This window comes from Limanda limanda, chromosome 1, assembly GCF_963576545.1.
Source record: "Limanda limanda chromosome 1, fLimLim1.1, whole genome shotgun sequence".
Classification (NCBI taxonomy): Eukaryota; Metazoa; Chordata; class Actinopteri; order Pleuronectiformes; family Pleuronectidae; genus Limanda; species Limanda limanda.
The window spans coordinates 3,028,383-3,048,366 of NC_083636.1; the positions used below are offsets into that span (position 1 = coordinate 3,028,383).

The following is a 19,984-nucleotide window of genomic DNA, read 5'->3' on the forward strand; positions in this document are numbered from 1 at the left end:
TGTGACCTGCTTGTCCCGGTCAGGACAGGTGGGCGTGTCCTGATGTCCCAGCTGGGCGGAGGACTTGCTGAGCAGACTGTAGGTGGAGACTCGGTGCTCGCTGCGGATCGCCACTAAGGTGATGACATTGGCCTCCTCCACGGCGTCTCTAAACCTGGGAACAAACACATGAGAGGAGGTTGGAAGCTTGTTGACTTTCCCTCAAATAAACAGAATCATTTTCATATCCACCATTAAAAGCCTACACAACTCATAATTTAGCCTGTGCAGTAAACGTTATGTTCACTTGTTTCTCTCTGACGCAACCTGTCACTTATAAGATGGATAATTTCTTTGTTTTTAACTGTATTTGGTTCGATGTAAGTAAGTTGTGTTTGTTCAAATGCTGTTAATTAACTTTCTACAAGACCCTGAAAACACAGAAAACTTTCAAACAGTTTGATCAGGGACAGTTATTGAGCTCTGCTGGCTTTAATATTTAATTTTTAAGAGTTCAAAGGGGTCATTCAATTCAATTTAACGTTTTTAAACAAGTTAAACTATTAACTTAACTTGTGATTATAAACCAATCATGTGTGTGTGTGTGTGTGTGTGTGTGTGTGTGTGTGTGTGTGTGTGTGTGTGTGCGTGCGTGTGTGTGTGTGTGTGTGTGTGTGTGTGTCTGTGTGTGTGTGTGTGTGTGTGTGTGTGTGTGTGTGTGTGTGTGTGTGTGTGTGTGTGTGTGTGTGTGTGTGTGTGTCTGTGTGTGTGTGTGTGTGTGTGTGTGTGTGTGTGTGTGTGTGTGTGTGTGTGTGTGTGTGTGTGTGTGTGTGTGTGTGTGTGTGTGTGTGTGTGTGTGTGTGTGTGTGTGTGTGTGTGTGTGTGTCTGTGTGTGTGTGTGTGTGTGTGTGTGTGTGTGTGTGTGTGTGTGTGTGTGTGTGTGTGTGTGTGTGTGTGTGTGTGTGTGTGTGTGTGTGTGTGTGTGTGTGTCTGTGTGTGTGTTCAGTCAGTACCAGTCCTGCAGTTTGCTGAATGCGATGTGGCTGCGCTCCTTCTCCCAGCTCAGCTGCTTCCTGACCTCCATCATCCGCTGCAGCTTCAACTGTTCTGCTTCTTTTTTGAAAGACGGGTGCAGCTCCAGCTCCTACACACACACAATCACACAGACACACACACACACACACACACACACACACACACACACATACACACCACACGTCAAACCCTAACCTCAAACTGAACCGTGGTCTGACCTTGAATGGTTTGGTTTATGAAGACCAGCTGTTGTCCCACAGACACTGTGTATGCAGTATATGTGAATTTACAGTGTGTGTGTGTGTGTGTGCGTGTGTGTGTGTGTGTGTGTCTGTGTGTGTGTGTGTGTGTGTGTGTGTGTGTGTGTGTGTGTGTGTGTGTGTGTTTCTACCTCAGGCTTCAGGCGAACTTGCTCAGGCAGACTCCTGTTGATCTTCAGCACCTGTTTGAACTTCTTCTGGAGCTCGGCCAGCTTCCTCTTCTTCTCTGTGATCTTTAGCTCCGCCTCCCGCTGCAGACGATCCTTCTCCAGCTTCAGCTTCGCCGTCACGATGCTGGAAGAGATTCAATGAACAACTAACTTATCTACATTATGATAAATTTTCATAAATAGAAAGATAGAAAGATAAATGAAAGGAATGAGGTGACCGGAGGAAGAGGAGATGATCCCTGGATGTTCTCACCTGTCAGCTGTGGGACCCTCGATGTCCTGAGCAAACGACTCTTTTTCAACACCCACCTGTGAACAGATGATTCATATGAAGCTGAATATGATTCAAATCCCTCTCCTTTAAATACACATGTGACAAAGTAAAGGGGTTAATAAGTCGTGGACCGACCCTGGGTGGAGGAACCGTGGCCTTCTTCTTCTTCTGCAGGCTCTTCTCCAGCTCCTCGGGGGGAAGCAGGCTGAAGGAGAAGATGTTTCCGTCTCCACCCGCCGTCAGAACAAAGTTGTCGTCCTGGCTGCAGCGAATGTGCCGCAGGTGTCCGTTCTGGTTGTCGTGAACACTGAGGGCCCAGTGGTCCTTCATGGAGGAGAGGCCCTGGTCCTGCAGCGGGTAGACCCGGATGGTGCCTGAGTGCAAACCGCAGAGCAGCAGCTTCAGGTCGGAGCTACGGACAAAACAAGAAAGCATGAGGTGGAAAACGTCAGCCGCCATCTTCAATAAGTTAAAATGTGAGGCTGTAGAGTTTGAACTCAGGTTACCTGAAGGTGACGGAGCGAATGGGGTCGTCGTCGGTGTCACACACGGGGATGAAGTCGAAGGGCTCATCCTGCTGGGGGTCCGGATCCTCATCCTGCTCCTCAGAGAACTTACAGTGATACAGGAAACCTGAGTCGTAGCCTCCCTACAGGAGAGAGAGAGAGAGAGAGAGAGAGAGAGAGAGAGAGAGAGAGAGAGACATAGATCATCCTCAGACTGTTTAAAGAAGCACTATGTCACTGTTACTGTGTGTGTGTGTGTCTGTGTGTGTGTGTCTGTGTGTGTGTGTGTGTGTGTTCGGACCATTGACAGCCAGAAACATCCCGGCTGTGAGTAGAAGCCGCAGTAGAGAGGACTCGGAGGGTCCGGGATGTAGATGGCCGGTAACTCTTCTTCCTCCTCCTCTTCCTCTTCATCTTCTACTACTCCTCCCAGCTTTGATTCTTTTAACAACTCCGCCTTCTTCTTCTCCTTCTCAGCCTGACGTCTTGCCTTTTCCTCATCTCTCTGAAACACAGACATACAACATTAAAAACAGAAAATTATAACAGCAACTGAGTTTGTTATTTCCAATAACATCCAAGAGGAATCCTTTCAAATAAACGTTGAGACAGAAGGAGATGAGGGACAGTGTGATGTAATTAGGGTTGCAAAGGGGCGGAAAGTTTCCGGTAAATTTCCGGAAACTTTCCGGAAACGTTCCACGGGAATATTAAGCTCGGGAATTTTGGGAATTTTGAAAAAAACAAAACTATGCAAATTAAAGGCTGAGCAATAATAACATCATTCAAAACTCTATTTTAAAGATGTATGGAACGTTGAGTTTCAACCCTCCACTGTGCATTCTTCCATCACATGCACAGATAACTCCCAGCATGCTTCACTCTACAGCAGGGCTATTGAGGCCTGCTGTAGAGTGAAGGACTAGTCAGGTAAGTTTCGATGATATTACTGGGGAAAATATATGAGCATGCTGATTGAGGATTGTTCATCTGTTCATCTAGCCTATTTCCATTCATTTATCCATCAATTGTAAAATATGTTCACAGACGATTCCAATTGTTTGGCTAACTATTTATATCTCTAGCATTGCATTAGTGTTTTTTACAAACTTTTTTCTCATCTTATTCTACAGAACAATGCCACGTGCACTATCTCATGTGTGGAGACATTTCACCCCATCCAATGTAGAAGGAAAGGCTGTGGACATTTGCAAATACTGTGCAAAGACCTATGTTAAGAATGACACAAAGATGCTGAAGCATGTAGTCAAGTGCCCAAAGTTTCCTCAGGGCTCAAATCAGCCTATGACAAAACAAAATGTTTATATTTATGTCTGTATATGACAAGGTAAATACAGTTACCCACAACATTTCCAGTTTATTCCCGTTAATTCCCGTTAATTCCCGTATATTCCCGTTTATTCCCGTTAATTCCCGTTAATTCCCATGGAAAGTTTCCAACTTTGAAAATTCCCGGAATTTTGCAACCCTAGATGTAATACAGACCTTGATTCGAGATTTGATGCTCCTGAACCTGAAGGATCTTCGAGGCAGCTCCGGCAGCTCAAAGCTCTTCATCGGCTTCTGAACTTCGGGATCAGGACTGTGGAGCTCGACCACGTGACCGTTCTCACACAGGACCAGCAGCCGGCTTTCTTCCTGAGTAAGAAAAGCAAAAGAATTACATGGTCAGATTCCATCACACATGTTCTTGAGTCTGCTGCGTGCAAGGGCAAGGGTGAGGGTTAGGATGGACGGCTGGACGGCAGACTCACGTGGGAGGGGGGGGACCACTGCAGCCCCAGCACCGGCCCGGGGACATGGACCCAGCCGATGGGACGGTACGAGTTCCCGACAGTGAAGAAGAACACGTTGCTGTCTGAGCTCTGAGGAGGACACAAGGTGAGAGCTCCTTTACAACCAGTGGAGTGAATGTACAACTGTGTGTTCAAGCCTGAGCCAGAGGTGGCGCTGTTTGGATTCTCCCTGTCTCGAAGTATCGCAGTACAGTACACCATCATGTATGGAATGTAAATTGCAAAGAGACGGATTCTAAGGCTGTGGATGCAGAAGCAGTGACACTCTTCAGAACTTACTTCTCTATCACATATGGAGGAAACCTGATACAGTTTGACAAACAATCTTAAACAATTCTACAAGATCTGGCAGCCGTTCTTAGACCACCTTGCTCAATTTGATGGAGATTAAGAGCAGCTCTGAGACTCACAATAGGCCACTCCCCTCTTTTTTTGATGTATTTTGTGTACTAGTGATGCAAATACTTATATTTATACCTCTACTATATATCATATCATATTATATCATACTCTTTGTATATATAAGTCTATATACACATATTTATACATGTGTACATGTTATTATTATTATTATTATTATTATTATATTTACTATTATAATTATATATACTGTTGCTGCCATTATTACTATATACTGCTATTATATTGGTATAATTACTATCATATATAAATATATATTATGTTATATTATATACTATATATACTGTACTATTTTTATACACTGTCTAACAATAACATTACCATCATATCATCAGTACTATTACCATCATCTTGCCACTGCACCTTATCTACCTATTTATCTTGTGTTTCTGTTTTTCTTCTTTCTACCTCAATATTTTTTATTTTATTCTATTGTATTGTATTTTATTGTATTCAAATATACCGGCTGCTATGACGACTTAATTTCCCTTCGGGGATGAATAAAGTAAATCTATCTTTCTATCTATCTATCTATCTATCTATCTATCTATCTATCTATCTATCTATCTATCTATCTATCTATCTATCTATCTATCTATCTATCTATCTATCTATCTATCTGTCTGTCTGTCTGTCTGTCTGTCTGTCTGTCTGTCTGTCTGTCTGTCTGTCTGTCTGTCTGTCTGTCTATCTATCTATCTATCTATCTATCTATCTATCTATCTATCTATCTATCTATCTATCTATCTATCTATCTATCTATCTATCTATCTATCTATCTATCTATCTATCTATCTATCTATCTATCTATCTATCTATCTATCTATCTATCTATCTATCTATCTATCTATCTATCTATCTATCTATCTATCTATCTATCTATCTATCTATCTATCTATCTATCTATCTATCTATCTATCTATCTATCTATCTATCTATCTATCTATCTATCTATCTATCTATCTATCTATCTATCTATCTATCTATCTATCTATCTATCTATCTATCTATCTATCTATCTATCTATCTATCTATCTATCTATCTATCTATCACTACATTTCATTCTCTTGAGTTGTACGCCCTTTTTGTTTGTTAGTTTTGTCTGTTTGTGTTTTTTTGTTCTGTTTTATGTCTTTATTTTATTTTATTTCAATTGACTCTTTTTTCTTTCTCTGTTCCTTTCATTTTGGCACAAGTTCTTACTTACTCCTAGTATCTGTCTGTTTGTACTTAACTACCTGGAAAAAACCTAATAAACATATCTCCAAACATTCTTACCCCTGTGGCTAAGACTTCTCCATTCCGCTCATACGCCACAGCGGTCACAGGTGCATTGTGGGGTTTGAAGGCCTGTTTGAGGTTGAGTCTGGCGTCTCCTTTGTGTTGGCGCCGGGCGTCCGCAGGAAGCCGCTGAGGGTCGAACAGCTCCAGCAGGCGGACGACCCCGTCCTCGAAACCCGTCACCAGCAAACCTCCAGCCTGGCTCACCTGAAGACAAACACCCGGGGGGGGGGGGGGGGGGGGGGGTCAGTCCTCTGTCGAGTCACATGACTGCACGAGGTCGCTTTCATACGGACGCACTCACCTCAGGTGGAGCCCAGATGACAGAGGTTCCACCCTGGAAGAAGCGGCTGATGGCCAGTTCTCTGTTGGACAGGAAGTCAAAAACTCTGACTGAACCTGGAGAGAGAGAGAGACACAGAACCTTTGTAGTGTGTGTCTGTGTGTCTGTGTGTGTGTGTCTGTGTGTGTGTGTGTGCAGGTGTGGAAATGTGTGACTCACGGTCCAGAGAGATCGTGGCCATCAGGTGGGATTTCGGGGACACGTCCAGACCCTGGATCGCTCCGGCATGGAAGGAAAACAGGCACTCTGGATCAGGAGCCTGCACACACACACACACAAACACACACATTACTTAATAAACAAGGTTGAATATACCCAGTAGCGTGTGTATAAACGTGTCGGGGTGGGGAACTTGCCGTGTGGGTGAAGGAAAGATCCAGTTTCCAGATCGCTCCGCAGGAATCCTGCAGCACGAGAACCACAGAGATCAGAGATCAGAGGTGTGAACGCATCGTGTACCCCAAATGACCTTTGACCCTTTGACCTGCACTGACCTGAGCTTGTTGACTTTCCGTCATATAAACAGAATCATGTTCCTATCCAAGTTATTGAGCTCTGCTGGCTTTAATATTTAATTTTCAAGAGTTGAAAGGGGTCATTTAATTCAAGTTGACCTGCACTGACCTGAGCGAACCAGACGAAGGAGTCGGGCTGCAGGCTCTTCACCGCAGACGAGAGGCAGACGTTGTTTCCGACCTCCAGCTCGTTCAACGGCTCCATCTCAAAGCGGTTGCTGTCCATGCTGCTGTCGGCCGCGTCGATCGTCTCAAAGTCCCAGCCCTGCAGGTCGGGGGGGTCGGGGGGGTACACAGTCATACTTAGAGAAATATAACTTTAAATACATGTCGTGTGTTTTGAGGGTAAGTGAGGATATCTCACCCGGACCATTCCATCCGAGCCGATGGTCAGCAGCTGTCCTTCCTCCAGGACAAACGGCTGCACCGTCCCGTTGTGGCAGCTCTGCCCGTTCTTCCGGCAGATCTCCACCTTGATGGTGTTTCCGTCCCACAGCAGCAGGTTGCCCCAGTCTGTGCCGGACACCACCTGACAGGAAGGAGACGAGAGCGAAGGGTTAAATATCTGTTCACTTGACTCCTTCAGAGGAAACCCGACCTGTCCCAGAAGCGGAGAACCGACCTTCCCATCAGGAAGCTCCACGTAGCCCTCGATGTCCGTCGACGTAGTTTTACCAAAACGTCCCACGAGCCCTTGAAGCTTCAGGCCGGTGAAGGTGCTCGCCATCTTCCAGAACCTGTCGAGAAGGTATTTTTTACCACATATATATCTTATTGACTTTATCAATCTTATTTGATCTGAATGAGTGTAATGCCTGAGGGATGAATCCTTCATCCTGAAAACTTATATAAGACAAATAAGGAAAGAAAGACAAAATGTACATTCTGCTCCACCACCCATACAAATACAATTTCTACACATATATTCATATTATTTAATTTAATATTCCCCCTGCTTCAACTGTTGGTAAACTGCTGCTTCTTTTTGCTTTGCTATGTTATATGTTTATGTTATATGTTTATGTTATCTGTTTATGTTATATGTTATATGTTTATGTTATCTGTTTATGTTATATGTTATATGTTATATGTTACATGTTATATGTTATATGTTATATGTTATATGTTATATGTTACATGTTATATGGTATGTTATTTTTATTTTGTAAAGCCCTTGCCTGCCAGGTCAAAAGATCACAGGTCCCACTTACTACGTACTTACTACATATATATTCATATTTTTTTGTTTTAATTTAATATTCCCCACTCCACCCGGTAAACGTCTGCTTCATTTTAATATTTTTCTGCTTCATTTTAATATGTTATACGTTATATGTTATATGTTATATGTTATATGTTTATGTTATATGTTACATGTTATATGGTATGTTATTTTTATTTTGTAAAGCCCTTGCCTGCCAGGTCAAAAGATCACAGGTCCCACTTACTACGTACTTACTACATATATATTCATATTTTTTTGTTTTAATTTAATATTCCCCACTCCACCCGGTAAACATCTGCTTCATTTTAATATTTTTCTGCTTCATTTTAATATTTTAATATGTTATACGTTATATGTTATATGTTATATATTATATGGTATGTCAATTTTTTTTTTTTTTTTTTAATTTTTGTAAAGCCCGTCTACTGCATAGATGCTGCCTGCCATGTCCCAAGAATTTCACTATAAACTTTGATTTGATTTGATTTGAAATCCTTCTCACTTTTTAAAACCTGATCTGAACTTTTTTCTGACACTAAACTAAACTATCTAAACTTCCTCTGGATTCACTCAGTGATCCTCTGGAGACAAGCAGCAGCTCATTGGGTCTAAAGATGTGAAAGGTGTTTCTGAGGCAGGTTTTTAAAGTTTCAGGACGATCGGGTTGCTTGTTTACTTGATGTGTCCCGACCCGGACGACGTGAGCAGCTCTGGGTTGAACCTGGAGAACGTGACCCGGAACACCTCCTGGGAAATGGCCTTGCAGCTCAGCATCACCTCCTCATCCTTCCAGTTCCACAGCGTCAGCATGAAGTCGGGGAAGCTGCCCACGCTGGCCAGCAGGCTGCCGTCTCGGTTAAACTCCACGAAGCTGTACGCCTGCTCGGTGCCGCCTGCACGTGAAGGTGAACTCAAGGTCATTAGAGGAGAAGTGATTAAAGCTCAATGAAAAGGATTTGACTGATTCCATCATCGGGATTTTTACCTCTGAGGATCCGGTACACTCGTAACGATGGATATTCATATATGATGATGTTGGGCTGGTTTCCCTTCTCTGCTACAACAAAGTACTGTCTACTCGGGTGTACCTTCATATCACACACACACACACACACAAAGACACACAAAGACACACACACACAGTTTTTAAGCATAGCACCCTCAACGCTCTTCTTGAGTGAATGTCACGTTATAAGTTTGCTGTCAGACTGGAGCCTCAGTTCTGAGAGTTTGTCAGCCATCTTACGGTGATGGCTCCGATTCCTCCTCCGCTGCAGGAGCGCAGGTATCTCTGCTCCTTGGTGGAAATGTCCAGCAGAACCAGAAGGTTTCCTGCGATGAACATCAGAGTCGTCTCATCCAGCAGCTGCAGGTTCGCCCTGCGTCCACTCTCGTATCCGAAGGAGTGACTGAATGTGGAATCAATAAAGGATCAATATCACATTCAGTGTTTGTTATTCTGTTGTTTCTGATTTCCATGGAAGCTTTACGGAAGGATGGGGAATTGATTGATTATTTATTTAAGCCTCGGAAAACACATTGAGGAATAAGACCCTCATTTACAATGGTGCTGAGGGTACAATGAAGAGTTAATACATTGAAAGAAAAAATAAATAAATAAGAATGAAATAAATATGCATATATATATACAGTTATACAAGGGAAAAGGTCATAAACACTAATTTTTGACGATTCAATAAAATACTATGTTAAGTCAACTTACAGTTACAATCACTGCAGGAGAAGTCAGTTGTAGATGAAATAAGATTCGAGAATTCCCTTAATGAAATAAATGAGCACAACCTTAAAAAATGGGTCTCGAAAGAAGAATTATCAATAGTTTCCCAGATTTCCCAGAAAATAACTAATAGATCTTGATAGGAAAGATTAGACATTTCACAGGACTGATTTCTATAAATTGTTATAGTTTCAGATTATATATATTATATATTATGTATGAATTGCAGAAGGATACCAGAGGTGCAGGAGGTTCTCTGGGATGTCAGAGTCGAGTGTCATGGTCGGTCGGGAGTGAAGAGCCTCATAGTCGTACTCCATGTCCTCAGGGAGATGCTTGGGTTGTTCGTCCTCAGCATCTCCATTTCCTGTGGAGGAGGAGACATTTCACATCAGATTTACACACACACACACCCCTCAAAAGAGCAAATAATATAGAAAAATAATAATAATAATAAAAATGAGTGAAACTCTATCTTTATTTGAAGTCTGAGCTGTTCAGTGCATCTCTACCTTCAGTTGTTTCCTCGGCCTGTTCGCCAACAGAAGCTGTTTCCTCTTTTTCCGACATTTTGAACGATCAGCTGCTCTTATTGTTTCATCTGTGAAATGAACAGAGGAATTTATTAATTCAGAGAAATGTGCAGCATCACTGTTTTAACTGACAGAACACAAAGATAGCAACAGGATTCCAAGTCAGTCCCTAACAAATAAACACTTATTGTATGTGATCATGAAACATAGATGGTGATGGTGGATTTAATGGATTATTGAGATGTTTAATAAATGTAAATGTAACTTTTTTAAAGGTTTAATGACTCATATTTTTCTATATTTACCCGGTTTTCTCTCCTCGTCCGTTCTTTAGGGGCGAGCTCAAATCGTGGCAGCGGCAGCTCGTACAGAGGCCACAGAAACTACCAGTGATTTGTAAAGGCAGCGGCCTTTGTTGCCACACTGTTGAGAGGCAGCTGCCCTTGATTCCACAGCAGGCAGCGGGACACATAGACATCAAAGCCCCTGGTTCTCTGCACAGCTTTCTGTCAACAAATAAACTGATTAAATACAAAATGTAAATATCTGGTTGGGAGATTAGACTTAGTCTCCTGCACAGTGGTGAGCACTAGAGCTGTGGACATCACTGACAATATCTCCTCAATTCATGTGTCACTGCTGCTCCCTTCATCTCCATCAGACATGTTCAAATGTATGAAGACTTTAAACATGATGTTAAAAACTGTTTATTCTAATCAATGGATTAAATTGTGTTATTTGTGTTGATGTGTTCAGTTTCATGCAGCATCTGTTGTACTTGTGTCCTGGGAGCTGATCCTCACATGTGACTCTCTGAGCTTTATTTACTGTTAATAAAGTTAAGGATGTTGCAGCTTGTTAACATCTATGACACAAATTGTGAATTGTGAATATGAGCTACACAAATACAATGTGATTGATAAATTAACGTTTAATAAATCTAAAGGTACCTTTTTAAAAGGTTTAAATGACTGACTCATATATTTCTCTATTTACCTCTTTGCCTGGTTTTCTCTGCTCGTCCGTTTCAGTTTGGAGGCGTTGCTAGGCAACAAGTAACATACCGCAAAGCTTGCCGGTCAATGCAGTTCACGAGCCACTTGTCTGTCATCATGGCAGTCGATGGTGGTTTCTGTAACTTGGGATGAAAAATAATACAAATATTTGAGTAGAATTATGAATTAAAGTTGTTTAAGCATCATAATTGTGATATAATAATAATTAAGTAGGTTTAGGTGAACAGATAAATAAATAACTTCTGATTTAAATGAATAAAAAGCTGAATCATCACTCAAACGATCAACACATGTAAAAAGTTGTTGATGGTTTTATATTATTAACGCTGACATATCGGTGTTACCATAGCAACACGAGGTTTATGGGGCTGCTGGCCCTTTAAATGGGACTTGTAAACAAACATGGCCGCCTCGCGTCGCTGCTGAAGGACAAACATCACGGACAGATAACCACTGACGCTGCTGTCGGTGACTGTTGCATTAAAACGTTTTAAATCTACCGACACGTTGACGGTAAATGTTCGTATTCCGACGCTTTCCACCCGTAGAGCAGGTGTCGCGACTCTTGTCCGCTTTACGGCAGCTGACCTGGAACCTGATTGGACGTTCGGTGCCGTAAATCGAATCAGTGGCAGAACGCATGCGGATATTCCGGTGGCAGCGTGTGTGAGCTTCTGAAACGTAAGTTACAGATTTAAAAACGATTAAAAACTTTATAAACGTTCGTGTTAAACGTTACAAACTAAACAGAGACCAGCGGCGGAAGCGGTGGTTTTATAAAACACGGTGACTTCCGGTGTTTGAATGCTGAAACTTCATCTAATGTCTGTGGATGTTTATCAATCTGTGGTTTTTCCACCTTTTATATCCACGTGTCTCACAGTGTTTACATCTCCTCACTGTCTAATCATCACATATCATAGATATTAATGAAATCATAATTTGCTCATATAAGAAACACATGGAAGCGAAGTGGCATGTGTCCAGTTTAGAGTTAAATACATATTAAATACATATGTTTTATTTCTGTACAACTCCAGTGTATCTGTTCCTTCTTGGGATTACAGGATTTAATAAACACACCTTCTTGCATTATTACATTGACAAAACATGTGGAAAAAGACATAGATAGATAGATAGATGGATACTTTATTAATCCCGAGGGAAATTAAGATCATCCAGTAGTTTATACACTTTAACACTTAAACACGTCACTGACATACATGCATAAATCACATACGGAGAATATATTTACAGATACAGGAATGGGATGCAATGATGTGATTGTGTCAGGGTCCAGTAGGGAAGTGTTCTTGTGCTGCTGGAGTGGAAAGTACAATAAAATATATATATATATAAAACAACAAAAATATATACATATATAAATATATAAGAATATGTAGTGGTAAAGTCCGTGCATGGGGTAAAGCCAGTAAAGGGATGGACAGTGGGTTGGTATATAATAATGAGAAGAGTAGAGAAGAGTACACACATGACACACACACACAACATACAGATTTATGACATGTCTATAAAATGTATTTTTTTCTCCTCTCAGGCTTTCTCTGGATAACTGGCTAATTAAATGTGTTCATATGTTCAATTCATCAATATTCACAATAACAGGGACATAATAATGAAGGTGCCTGTCCACATAACTTCCACAGCACATTGTTCAGATTAGAAGTCACAACTCCATGTTGTATTTCTTTAAACACACAATCCAGTGACCTATCAACAGAGTAGAGCACTGGTGACATCGTATAGAAATATTGTGACGTGAAGTATCTACATCTCAGCAACGATCCCAAACACCGAACTCTCTCCAGCTCCTGTGACTTAAAGCCTGTTTTTTCTTTCTGCTGTTTCTCCTCCTCCTTCTTTAGGATGGAAGCCAAATCCCCCAAACCCTTTTCTCCTAAAGGCGGAAAGAAGTTTAGTCAGAAAGGAAAAGGTAAAGTCACGTTTCACAACAACCGGAAGTGTACGCAGTCTGTTTTCTGACCGGTCATGTCACTCACATGTCTCACTCTGTCCAGACTCCATAGGGACAAAACTGGGAGGAAAACCAGGAGGTAAACCAGGTGGTAAACCAGGCGGTAAACCAGGCGGTAAACCAGGTGGTTATCTGGGTGGTAAACCAGGAGGAAAACCAGGAGGCAAACTGGGAGGCAAACCAGGTGGTTATCTGGGCGGTAAACCAGGCGGTAAGAAACCCTTCAAGCCGTACAACAACGCAGAGAAGAAGAGCCGGCCGGAGGGGCAGGGGAAACCTAACGTCACTAAAGAACAGAAGTTTGGTTTCTCCAAACCAAATCTGGTGAAAGCTAAGAAGAGGAAACTCCAGCCAGGGAAAGATGACGATGAAGAGGGCGAAGGTGAGAAAACCTCTTTGTTTCTGATCTGGATGAATTTCACTTGGAAAGTTTGAAGATGTGCCATCTGAACCTTCAGTTCCTCCACTTCCTGGTTCTGAATCTTTTTTTTTTTGGTTTGAATTGTGAAATCAGCCGCAGGAGCAAAGAAGACAAAGAAAGGCGAATCGGAGCCGAAGAAGGAGATGACGGAGGAGGAGATTAAGAAAAACCGTCAGCAGGCGAAGAAGGACCTGAAGAAGAACAGGCAGCAGGCGGAGAGGAAGGACATGTTCGAGATCATCTGTCACGCCAAGCAAGTCTGGGGAAGCCTGAGGAGGTAAATGAAGATCAGATCAGAAAATAACCTTTCACCTGGGATCTGAACAGAGAGAGAAATTCAACCTGAAACATTTCAGTACAGAATGAATATGTGTAGTGAAGATATTCCAGTTCCAGACTCATAAATCCTCCATAAGAGGTAACCCATTCCCAGTGGGTCTCTTGGTAATAGTTAAATATGGATCATAATAATAACGTACGTGTGTGTGTGTGTGTCTTGTGTTTGTCAACAGGAAGAAATGTGACGAGGAGGCGAAGAAGAAACTCATGAAGGAGCTTCATGATCTGATCCGTGGGAAAACCAAACAGGTGAGTTCCACTCTGTTATTTCATTAGTTTACTGTCGACTTGTTATTGTGTTGAGTATTTGTGTGGTGCAAAGTGTGTGTAGACTATGATTGCAGAAGGACTGCTTGACATAGGGCTGCTCGATTATGGAAAAAATCATAATCACGATTATTTTGGACAAAAACTAAATCACGATTGTTCAAACGATTATTAATATGTGCCCTTATTTTTTTTAATGACTAACCGGAAGTACCAGTCACTTCCGGTTCCGGTAAACACCGATTACGGCTGCGTGTCTTATTCCTCCGTGAAACCATGCAGGATATCGGTGCCTTGTTATTCAAACCCTTAATGATGGCAACATTCTCCATAAAAACACTTTGTAACTGAGAACTTTGAAATTTGCTCTCATTATTAAATGTCCCCCACTTCAACAGCTGCTGGAGAGCGAGTGCCGGTCAGCGGGGCCGCGCTGAATGCTTTGGGGGAGGGACTGAATTGCGCATGCGCGTCTCTTTAGAAAAAAATGCCAAATAATCGTGTCAACTCGATTATAGTAGTTTGGAGATCGTTTGACCCAATAATCGTAATCACGATTATATTTCGATTAATTGAGCAGCCCTAGCTTGACATACCGTATTGAAGTTATCCTTCAAATTGTTTACCCTCATCAATGCTGCTGAAAAACTTTAATCCCGATGATGTTTTCCTTCACTTGACATCTGTTGCACTTGTGTCGTCCTGGGAGACGGATCCTCACATGTGTCTCTGAGGTTTCTACGTGTCTTCACCTGTTAAAAAGGTTTTTAGTAGTTTGTCCTGACTCTTGCTGAGGGTTAAGGACAGAGGACGTCTCACCATGTTAAAGCCCTACGAGACAAATTGTGATTTGTGAATATTGGCTATACAAACAAAATTTGATTGATTGATTGATTGTTGTCGACCTCTTTGTTGTGAACTCGCTCTTGTATTTTGTCTGAACTGGAATCTTCTCCGTCCTCCAGATGGCGTTTGCTCACGACTCGGTGCGAGTGCTGCAGTGCTTCCTGCAGTTCGGGAGCCACGAGCAGAGGAAGGAAGTGTTCGATGAACTGAAAGGTAAAAGCTGAGCAGCTGATGTGATGGGAGGAGGATCCCATCTGTAGTCCAGCTCCTGGTTTTTACGTTAACTGTATTCATTTGTTATTTCCAGATGATGTCATTGGTTTGTGTAAGTCTCAATATGGCCGACATGTGGTGAAGAAGCTGCTGATGTACGGGTGAGTCCTCCGATTTCCTTCTTCTCTGTTTACAGCTCCCTCTGTTCAGTCCTCTTCATAAACATCAACCTGCTCACTGGGATGTTGTTGAGCTGCGTGTCCTCACTTCTCCTGTGTAAGATTCTCGTTGTGTATTTCTTTCCTCCTCAGGAACAAGGAGCTGTTGGCGGCCGTGATTCAAACGTTTAAAGGTCACGTGCGCACGATGCTGCGTCACTCGGCCGCCTCGTCCATCATCGAGTACGCCTACAACGACAAGGCCGTGCTGGCACAGAGACTCATGCTCACGGAGGAGCTGTACGGCACCACCTTCATCGTCTGCAAGGTACACACACACACACACACAATGCTGAGTGTGCATTTCCTCTGATTTGTTCTTGATAATAAACCTTAGTGGAAACACCTGTAACTGTGTCTCTCCCGTTGTTCAGTCCTCGGTGTGTAACACCATCGAGAAGGTGGCGGAGGGGAACCCGGGGAAGTTGAACAACATAATCGACGAGATGAAGCAGAGTCTCACACCCATGGCCACAAAGTAAGATACAAAGAAAGGATTCGATGAGAATTGGAACGGAATAAAGTTATTTATCTTTTAACATCTGACAATGAATCCTACGACCTCTAACCCCGGCTCCGGTCTGTGTGTTTCCAGGGAGCAGGTGATCAAACACTCGCTGGTTCACAAGGTTTTCCTGGATTTCTTCCACTTCTCACCTGAGAAGCCCAGAACGGTGAGAAGAACCTCGACTCCCAGATGAACATTAAACTTTACGCAGATAAGAAACTTCTTTCTGGATGAAGGGTCCACAGGTTTGTGTGATGGTTTGTTAATCTTCTGTTTTGTGATCAGGAAATGATCGAGTCCATCAGAGAGTCGGTCGTCTACATGGCTCACACACACGACGGAGCACGAGTGGCTATGCACTGCTTCTGGCACGGGACGGCCAAGGTGTGTAGAGACACACACACAGACACACACTCTCACACAAATACACACACAGTAGAAGAGACAGCACAAGATCTTTGTTTTATTTTTTATTTCAGGACAGAAAAGTCATCATCAAAACTATGAAGACGTTCATGGTGAAGTTTGCGACGGTGAGTTCTCAGTTCTCCTCCATTCATTCACACACACAAGCTCTTAGTGAAGTTAAGAAAAGGTCGTAAAGCTCAGACTTCCTGTTCCTGGTCCACAGGGGGAGTTCGGTCACCTGGTTCTTCTGGCTCTGTTCGACAGTGTGGACGACACCAAGCTGGTGAAACAAGCCGTGCTCTCAGTAAGATCTTCTTCTTCTTATAAACCTGTTGGCAGGGTTCGTACGGTCATGGAAAACCTGGAAAAGTCATGGAATTTGAAAATGTGTTTTTCCAGGCCTGGAAAAGTCATGGAAAAAAATAATTTCCCAAAATTTTTGGAAAAGTCATGGAAATTTGTTATATTCTTATTTTCATGTCGTTCGTTTTAGGGATGGGCATTAATACTCGACTATTGATTAATTGATCATTAAGAATTTCATTGATGACATGTTTTCATCGATAAACTATTGCATGTTCGCTATGTGGCAGGAGGTCGGAATATCCGAGTTGCCCTGAACGCAGCACAGCGTGTCTGTTAGCAGCTGGAGGAAGCAGCCCGGAGCTAAGCCTCTGCTGCTCGGCTTCATGTCCGCACACGGACCCTCAGTCCACGCGGAGGGTAACCCGGACAGACCCGGCTAGCTGCTCTCTCAGCGTGGCTTAGGAGGACAGCAGCGCTTATTTACAAGTGTAACATTGAACGGATCCTGTTTAACTGCCACAAGAGTTGTTAATCTTGTAATAAAGATCTCAATGAGGAAACACGCTGTTTTTTCTATTTTCACTGCATTTTAATTTAGCCTATAAATAGTGAATTTTAATATAAAAATATGAATGATTAATCGAAAAATCGATCGTTAATTCTTCCGACGATCGATTAAGACAATATAATCGAATGCCCATCCCTAGTTCATTTACGCTGAGTTTTAAATAATTCATACATTTTTAAAGAAATATGCTCAAAATATAAGCAGGCATACTTTGGTTTGTGTCATTTAAGGTGTGCTGTATGCCTTGGAATTCTCATTGTTAGTTTGAATACTACATTTTGTCACTTTTTCGCGTATACACCGAGAATTCACGCAATGTTCGGTCATGGAAATTTGGTTTAAAGTCATGGAAAAGTCATGGAAATCCATTGGTCAAAATGTGTATGAACCCTGTGTTGGACTCATTCAGTTACATGTGACTCAGTGTTAACTCTGCCCTGTTCTCCGTCCTGCTCAGGAGATCCTGTTGTCTCTGGACGAGGTCATCAACAACAAGTACGGTAAGAAGGTTCTGTTGTACCTGCTGAGCCCCAGAGACCCGGCCCACCTGCTGCCAGAGATCACCAAGGTGCTGGAGAAGGGAGACGGAAACGCTCACAGGTGAATAGATTAATAATCTGCAGTGATTTTTAAAGCAGTTAAAAGTTGATTTAGTCAGAAAGCGATGAAACGTGTGACTTGAGCTCCGTCGTCTCCTCCTCAGTAAAAAGGAACCTGCGATCCGGAGGAAGGAGCTGCTGGAGGTGGTGTCCCCCCCGCTGCTGGAGTATCTCCGGGACAACGCCGGCACCATGGTGATGGTGAAGGCCACCAGCGTCACCGTCAGCGACATCCTGGCGTCGGCGTGCGGCGACCTGAGGCCCGCCATGACGGCCGTGGCTCAGCTGGCCAACGAGGAGCTGGTGCCGGGGGGGATCGACGGCCGGGTGCGTGTCAGAGACGATTCATGACGAGTTTCTGTTGCTTCTTCGTAACGATTAATCCGGTTAAAGGTTTTTTATTCTGCGGTTCCTCAGCGTGACGGGTTTTATTTTCTCTCTGCAGCTCCACATGGCCGAACATCCTGCAGGACACCTGGTGCTGAAGTGGCTCATCGAGCAGGACATGACGCTGGCCGAGGCCGAGAAAGAAGGTAAACAAACTGTTTAACCCACTGGACATGTGAAGAGGAGAGGATTTACACTGTTAGTCCAGGACAATGACTGTGGACTCTGACCGGGATGGTGGATCATGATCCTGCTGGTTGCTGACCAGAGACTATAATGCAGCAGGACTGCTTGACATACCGTATTGAAGTTATCCTTCAAATTGTTTACCTCATCAATGCTGCTAAACTGTAATCTTGATGATGTTTTCCTACAACTTGACATCTATTGCACATGTGTCCGTCCTGGGAGACGGATCCTCACATGTGTCTCTCTGAGGTTTCTACATATTTTTACCTGTTAAAAGGGTTTTTAGTAGTTTTTCCTGACTCTTGTTGAGGGTTAAGGACAGAGGATGTCACACCATGTTAAAGCCCTATGAGACGAATTGTGATTTGTGAATATGGGCTATACAAATAAAATTTGATTGATTGACTGAACTTTCCGACAAAATCCCACTGAAAGCCGTAAAGTTTTTAAGAAACTGAATCGGGAGGTGAAGGTGAATACAAGTGAAATATTAAAAACACATCTCTCTCTTCCTTCTTTCTCTCGCCCTCTCAGAGCGGTTTGGCAGGATCCTGGTGGACACGGTGGGAACCGACAAAATGAAGAGCTGGGTGAAGGTGAACAGGGGAGCCATGGTTCTCTGCAGGTCAGTGCACACACACACACACACACACACACACACACACACACACACACACACACAGATTACATGTTTATGAGCATATTGAGAGGAAACAATTGTTTTTTTAACAACTTGTTTTTGAATGTGTGTGCAGCCTCCTGAACAGCTGTGACAAGTCCGTGTCCTCGGAGGTGAAGGATTCTCTGAAGTCCATCACGTCTCAGCTCAGCAGCATCACCAACAACAAAGGGGCTGAAATCCTGTTGGAGAACCTGAACAAGTAGAGACTTTTAATTTGAAAAAACAACCTGCTCACATGAAACGTCCTGTTCAGCCCGACCAGACGGCGAGAGTCCGAGGGAACGTTTGAAGGACGTGGACACAACCTGGGACACGTTGGTGTGAATAATGAAATAAACGTGTTTAAAGGATGATGAGGAAAAAGCGTCAAATACCATTTTGACAGCAAAGAGCCCATATTGTTGTTTGGGCTTTTCTCTTCCTTTAGAAGACGACTTTTGTGACTCGCTCACTAACCTCTTCGGTCATTCAGCAGCCAATCATCTTGCATATTTAGTTTTATACATCTGTAGTAAACAGCTTTAAGTTCATGTTTTAACACATCTCACAACCTCCACAAATACAAAGCTAAACTATCTGCCTGGTGACATAAAACCTAAAGATTTATTTTCTGGATAATTTGGATAAACTGGTCCTTCAACTAGGACACGTTAACCTGTGGTTGAGTGAGTGAGTCTCCACAACTTCCTGTCCACTGATCCTCATCCATCCTGTTGTATTTGTTCTTTAATATTCTCTTTGTCATGATTGTTTCAGATGAAAAATGCAAAATAAATATTTCTGAAACTGTTTAAACCAGATAAAGATCAATTATTGACTTTAATCAACACGAGATCCTCTGTACCGCCCCCTGGTGGCTGGCTGTAGTCCAGCTCATAATGTACTTGTACAAAAAGGATTCTGGTCATTTTGGTTTTAATAAGT

At 42.7% G+C, this 19,984-nt stretch overlaps 2 protein-coding genes across 2 annotated transcripts in view; one reads left to right on the plus strand and one right to left on the minus strand.

The window, feature by feature from the left end:
• LOC133010454 (cilia- and flagella-associated protein 44) overlaps nucleotides 1-10,134 on the minus strand; it is an 18,869-nt gene extending 8,735 nt beyond the window's left edge. Inside the window, exons 1-21 of the mRNA XM_061078042.1 lie at nucleotides 10,077-10,134; nucleotides 9,802-9,931; nucleotides 9,073-9,235; nucleotides 8,812-8,914; nucleotides 8,503-8,719; nucleotides 7,224-7,338; nucleotides 6,966-7,130; nucleotides 6,711-6,866; nucleotides 6,443-6,490; nucleotides 6,246-6,345; nucleotides 6,048-6,142; nucleotides 5,741-5,950; nucleotides 4,000-4,110; nucleotides 3,731-3,883; nucleotides 2,526-2,729; nucleotides 2,225-2,367; nucleotides 1,854-2,130; nucleotides 1,698-1,753; nucleotides 1,406-1,568; nucleotides 993-1,123; nucleotides 1-154 (exon numbers count right to left, since the gene is read on the minus strand). The exon at nucleotides 1-154 is cut by the window's left edge and continues 55 nt beyond it. Coding sequence (XP_060934025.1) covers nucleotides 1-154; nucleotides 993-1,123; nucleotides 1,406-1,568; nucleotides 1,698-1,753; nucleotides 1,854-2,130; nucleotides 2,225-2,367; nucleotides 2,526-2,729; nucleotides 3,731-3,883; nucleotides 4,000-4,110; nucleotides 5,741-5,950; nucleotides 6,048-6,142; nucleotides 6,246-6,345; nucleotides 6,443-6,490; nucleotides 6,711-6,866; nucleotides 6,966-7,130; nucleotides 7,224-7,338; nucleotides 8,503-8,719; nucleotides 8,812-8,914; nucleotides 9,073-9,235; nucleotides 9,802-9,931; nucleotides 10,077-10,134 — 2,952 coding nt within the window. The remainder of the gene's footprint in view (nucleotides 155-992; nucleotides 1,124-1,405; nucleotides 1,569-1,697; nucleotides 1,754-1,853; nucleotides 2,131-2,224; nucleotides 2,368-2,525; nucleotides 2,730-3,730; nucleotides 3,884-3,999; nucleotides 4,111-5,740; nucleotides 5,951-6,047; nucleotides 6,143-6,245; nucleotides 6,346-6,442; nucleotides 6,491-6,710; nucleotides 6,867-6,965; nucleotides 7,131-7,223; nucleotides 7,339-8,502; nucleotides 8,720-8,811; nucleotides 8,915-9,072; nucleotides 9,236-9,801; nucleotides 9,932-10,076) is intronic.
• Nucleotides 10,135-11,732: 1,598 nt separating this feature from the next.
• pum3 (pumilio RNA-binding family member 3) lies at nucleotides 11,733-19,855 on the plus strand. Its single transcript, XM_061070844.1, has 18 exons — nucleotides 11,733-11,794; nucleotides 13,000-13,067; nucleotides 13,153-13,491; nucleotides 13,624-13,807; nucleotides 14,043-14,118; nucleotides 15,102-15,195; nucleotides 15,290-15,356; nucleotides 15,507-15,681; nucleotides 15,788-15,891; nucleotides 16,009-16,087; nucleotides 16,207-16,305; nucleotides 16,401-16,454; nucleotides 16,553-16,633; nucleotides 17,661-17,803; nucleotides 17,907-18,129; nucleotides 18,248-18,335; nucleotides 18,913-19,003; nucleotides 19,134-19,855. Exons 2-18 carry the CDS (start codon nucleotides 13,001-13,003, stop codon nucleotides 19,261-19,263), a joined length of 2,094 nt encoding a protein of 697 aa, XP_060926827.1. The 5' UTR covers nucleotides 11,733-11,794; nucleotide 13,000; the 3' UTR covers nucleotides 19,264-19,855.
• Nucleotides 19,856-19,984: the final 129 nt, after the last annotated feature.

Coding starts and splice junctions, on each gene's coding strand:
- pum3 (XM_061070844.1), top strand. CDS start 13,001: ATGGAAGCCAAATCCCCCAAACCCTTTTCTCCTAAAGGCGGAAAGAAG. Junction 14,119..15,101: donor TCCGTGGGAAAACCAAACAG/GTGAGTTCCACT, acceptor TCCGTCCTCCAG/ATGGCGTTTGCTCACGACTC. Junction 16,455..16,552: donor TCATGGTGAAGTTTGCGACG/GTGAGTTCTCAG, acceptor CCTGGTCCACAG/GGGGAGTTCGGTCACCTGGT.